Source organism: Thalassophryne amazonica, chromosome 17 (assembly GCF_902500255.1).
Source record: "Thalassophryne amazonica chromosome 17, fThaAma1.1, whole genome shotgun sequence".
Classification (NCBI taxonomy): Eukaryota; Metazoa; Chordata; class Actinopteri; order Batrachoidiformes; family Batrachoididae; genus Thalassophryne; species Thalassophryne amazonica.
Window position 1 is genome coordinate 47196325 of NC_047119.1, and position 4470 is coordinate 47200794.

The following is a 4470-nucleotide window of genomic DNA, read 5'->3' on the forward strand; positions in this document are numbered from 1 at the left end:
CTTTGTCCATTTTGCCAGTCTGAGACATCCCTACTCACTTCACTACAATATTGTCTGAAAGATTGCACCCATTGAGTAGGGCTGGGAATCGATCCGAATTTCCAGGATCGATTCGATTCCAATTCATAAGGTCACAAAGGTCACGATTCGATCCACAATTTGATCTGATTGATTTGATATCGATCTGTTTACATATTGCTGGATTGTCACTTTAAAATAAAAACTGTCTCATAGACAAAACAGCCCCATGTGTGTTTGTGATTTATTTGTGTATGTTGTAAGAGGGACACACAGAGAGAAGAGTCAAGAATTTAAAGTATTATTTTGGAATGAAAAAAATCCAAGTTTTATTTGAAAATTTAAAATCAAAACCATGACATTTGGTGGCCCTCTTTTACTTGAATAACATACCCATGGCAGGGTTTGTGACCACAAAGACAAAAAGTAGTTCAGCAGCCACAGCAATTGTGTAAGAAATGATGCTTGACTGATAAGTCTCAGAGTGTAACCTTGACAGTTGGTGGCTATCTCTTGGTTGAATAACATACCCATGGCAGGATTAAAACAATGATCAGAACTAAACAACAATGACCACAAAGAAATTTTAAATAAATTTAAAAAAAAAACAGTAGCTCAGCAACTGTAGCTCAGTAGGTCAATTATTTAAGAAATGATGCTTGACTGTCTCCAAATCTAACCATGAAAGTTGGTGGCCCTCTTTTGGTTGAATAACATACCCATGGCAGGAGTAAAACAATAATGACCAGAACTAGCCAACCATGACCACCAAAAAAAAAAAAAAAAACAGTAGCTCAGCAACAACACCAAAGTGTAAGAAATTATGATTGACTGATAAGAGTCCTAGTCTTCAGGAATTGTGTAATTCTTCTGGAGAAAAAGGAGCTGGTCTACGTGCTGCGGAGTGAGGCAGCTCCTTTGAGCACTAACGATGTCTCCAGCGGTTGAGAAGACTTGCTCAGATGGGACACTGGTCCTGGGTATGCAAAGGTACTGCTTTGCTAGGCCTACCAGAAGAGGAAAATCCCCTGCATGCACCTGCCACCATGTCAGTGGATTTTGAGAAAGAGGAATAGATGGTCATTTCCTGTAGGTGGCAACCTCTTCCTCAGCCCTTTCCGTGGGAGTTTTCCTTTGTAGTGGAGTTTCTGGTGTGTAGGCTGACCCCAGTAAAGCCATCAGAGCAGATGAGTATTTTTGCCTCTTTGGTTGAGTTGGTGCAGGCACAGCCACATCAGTTGAACCATGGGAGTCGTGTTCTTGCTCTGGTGTAGTTTCCTGATGCAAAAAATATTACAAAATAATACACAAATTAACCTGAATTCAGTCTTTTGCTGCCCATTTAAAAAAAACTAGTCTAAATATTCAAATGTGCACACTATATAATCTGCAAACTTACATCAGTTGATGGGTTCAGATGAGCAGCTTCAGAGGTCAATTTCAAGAAGACAGCATCACGTGCCTCACCAGACAGGAATGGTAGAGTCTTGAAACGTGGATCCAATGATGATGCTACACACAAGGTCTCCGTCAGGGCTTCATGTCTATATAGAGGAACAAATATCACAGATAGATAGATAGATTAAACATGCATCCATTGTATATAGCAGGGTAGGCCTACAGTAAATGCATACAGATGGAACAGTCATGCAAACACTAGTATGAATTGTACAGTCTAAAATCACTGCTCTATTCTAAGTAAGAAAATGTGAATAAAATCAGAGACAAGTATATTTAAAAACTATAGACTAATGCATTTCAGTGCTACTACTACACAGCCATGTTAAATGAACATACCTTGAGCTCAAGTTGTTATGAACTGCTGTTTTGAGCTCCTTAATCACAGAAGAGTCTTCGGTAGTACATGTCATCTGACTCAGAAGCTGAAACTGCAGTGGTGCAACCATGGACATAGTTGGAGATACCTCCTCGAAGATGGTGAGCGTGGCCATCTTCATTGGCCCTAGGCATTCCACCACGTCCTCTGCGGTGGTGATGTCTGTCTCCGTTAAAGTGCAGATATTGCTTTCCCTCCTGTGGACGTCGAGTGACAGCAGCGCTGCAGAGATGGCTGGCTGCTGCTCGAGGAAACGTCCCAGCATATCCAGGGAGCTGTTCCACCTGGTCGTGACGTCCACTATGAGTTTGTGTTGTGGCAATTGAAGGAGCTGCTGCTTCTCTTTTAGTGTGTGGCTTCGGTGAAAAAACGTCACAATTCGCCTTACCCGCCCCAGCAAGCGTGCAACAGCAGGAGTTTTTAGTCCTGCTTGCAATGCCAAGTTGATGAGATGCACAAAACAGCCCATGTGAAAATGGCCCATTAATTGCACCGCTCTCATGATGTTGGCTGCATTATCCGTAACAATTGCGGGGTTTTTGTCAGTGATTCCCCACTCCTGTATGGCTTCGATGAGCGGATCAGCAAGATTACTTGCAGTGTGGCTCGTTTCAACTGCTCTGGTCTGTAGAACACTAGAAGCTAGCCTCCATTCCTCGTCAATGTGATGGCACGTAATAGTCAGATAAGACACAGTATTTCTGGAGGTCCAGCAGTCGCAGGTCAACGCCACCCTCTCGGCAGATTTCAGCGAATGTGCAAGGGTATCTTTTGATTTCGCATACATTTGTGGAATTACCGTTTCCCTCAGATGTTTGCGACTGGGCAGGACATAGCGTGGTTCTAGTCTCTTGATCAGTAGTTTGAATCCAGCATTTTCTACCACACTGTAGGGTCGTAGGTCTTTACTAATAAATATTCCGAGACCCTCGGTTATGCTCAAGGCACGCTTATAATTCGAGGGAAATTGAACACCAAATGCCTTTTCCAGTGCTGTTTGGTTAGCGACAGGTTTAGCTGTGTCGGCGTGGTGCCTGGATAAGTGATTGCGGAGATTGGTGGTATTGCCACTATATTTTACCTCTATTTGGCACAGTTCACACACTGCTTTTGTTCTGTCTAGTTCGTCTTTGTCCTCGTAACGTTTGAATCTGAAGTACTGCCAAACATCAGCTTTCATTCCAGGCGGTGATTTTAGCTCTGCAGCTTCGGCCATCTCGCTTTCTTAAGTTTCGGTTTTGTTTAGCCGGCACCCGCTTTTTATAGTGCTCCTTGCGTGTCAAACAAAATAGTCCCTATAGCCACCTGGAAAAGATCGATCCACATATTTTTGGATCAATATCGTATTTTTTGAACGTGAATCGATATCGGATCATGGCTCAATCTTTTGAACACAGCCTTACCATTGAGTCAAAATTTCACACAATCTCAAGAGAAATGTTGGTTTCTCAAAATGGAAAAGATGGAGAATCACCTCCTACTTTTTCTGTGTCAGGCTCAAAAGTTTTCAGTCACCCCTCATATACTCCTGAATATACGATCCCTCACAGCCTATAAAATAGATTTTTGATAAATCTCTCGTAAATTAAAGTTTATCTCAGTTTTCAGGGCACATACTGTTCATTTCCATGATTTAAAAACAGAAAAGATTCATCTGACAGATACTAAGTTTGTGAACATGTGGTTTAAACGCTGAAGTGTTTTGTCCATGAAGGTAATGCTGGAGTGCTGAGTTGAATCTCTTGTTCAGCATACTTGACACAGAAAGGGCATTTTTCTTCTCATTTCAGTTGGACTTCCTGGCTTTTCCGGAAAGGCAGTATTTTGACTACCTCCACACCTGGAGTAGTATTTTGTTGCGATGACGGTGCAATAACAATGTGCATCTGTCACCGTGAGCTCCAGAGGTGGCATAAGTCTTGGCATGTTTGCACCACAATAAATGGCTTCAGATGAGGCCAGCCTCCTCCCAGTTGAACCACATATCCTCAGGAATTGGGTCTTGGCCAAGAACTCATCTTGTGTTAAGTCAAAATCACTGCAGCTCCAGGGCTAACACAAGGGATAAACGACGTTTCCGGCTGCCTGGGAGGTAAAGCAGGGTCGTGACACTGTCTGAAGAGGCCCTGTGGCCATGTCAACAAATCTACTGCAGGCACTGCTGCTGTCGACTGAACACAGCAGGCTATCAGGTGCTTCCCTCTGTCCGTCTGCTCATTAAGCAGCCTCCAGGGACAAGCTGCTGGGCAGCTCTTCATTGGCCCACAATGAGGGTGTTGATCCTGCAGGCTCACTGCCAAGCCCAGAGAACTTTCTGTACTTTGACCACCACAAGCATATCTGCAATAACATTATCAATGCAGCAGGGAAAATGAGGCCATGCAAAGATTTTCGGGGTTATTCAGGCTTAGTGGAGTAGTTAGCATCTGCTTCTTGCTGTCTGATCTGTCTGAAGGCAGCATCATATCAGAGTAATGAGGGCAGATATAGTGCAGCTTTAATTTCTTCAGTGTTTATCTGAGGACAGTTCCATATCTGCAGCATATAATTCCATATCGTACATTTAGGAGAATTATTCATGTACAGTGTGCCAACATAAGTGGAATATAATGAGA

The 4470-nt window shown here is 43.0% G+C and overlaps 1 protein-coding gene across 1 annotated transcript; it reads right to left on the reverse strand.

Moving 5' to 3' along the window:
- Window positions 1-1098: 1098 nt before the first annotated feature.
- On the reverse strand, window positions 1099-3071 carry LOC117529093 (zinc finger BED domain-containing protein 1-like). Its single transcript, XM_034191795.1, has 3 exons — window positions 1816-3071; window positions 1418-1562; window positions 1099-1296 (listed from the first exon to the last, which is right to left on the reverse strand). The coding sequence occupies exons 1-3, from the start codon at window positions 3069-3071 to the stop codon at window positions 1099-1101; spliced, it is 1599 nt and encodes a 532-aa protein (XP_034047686.1).
- Between the last annotated feature and the right edge of the window lie 1399 nt (window positions 3072-4470).

Bases quoted from the DNA above. Each gene is read 5' to 3' on its own strand.
- LOC117529093 (XM_034191795.1), bottom strand. From the start codon at position 3,071: ATGGCCGAAGCTGCAGAGCTAAAATCACCGCCTGGAATGAAAGCTGAT. The intron at 1,563-1,815 runs GTATGTTCATTT...TCCTCTATATAG, and splicing joins CATAACAACTTGAGCTCAAG to ACATGAAGCCCTGACGGAGA. The intron at 1,297-1,417 runs GTAAGTTTGCAG...TTTTTGCATCAG, and splicing joins ATCTGAACCCATCAACTGAT to GAAACTACACCAGAGCAAGA.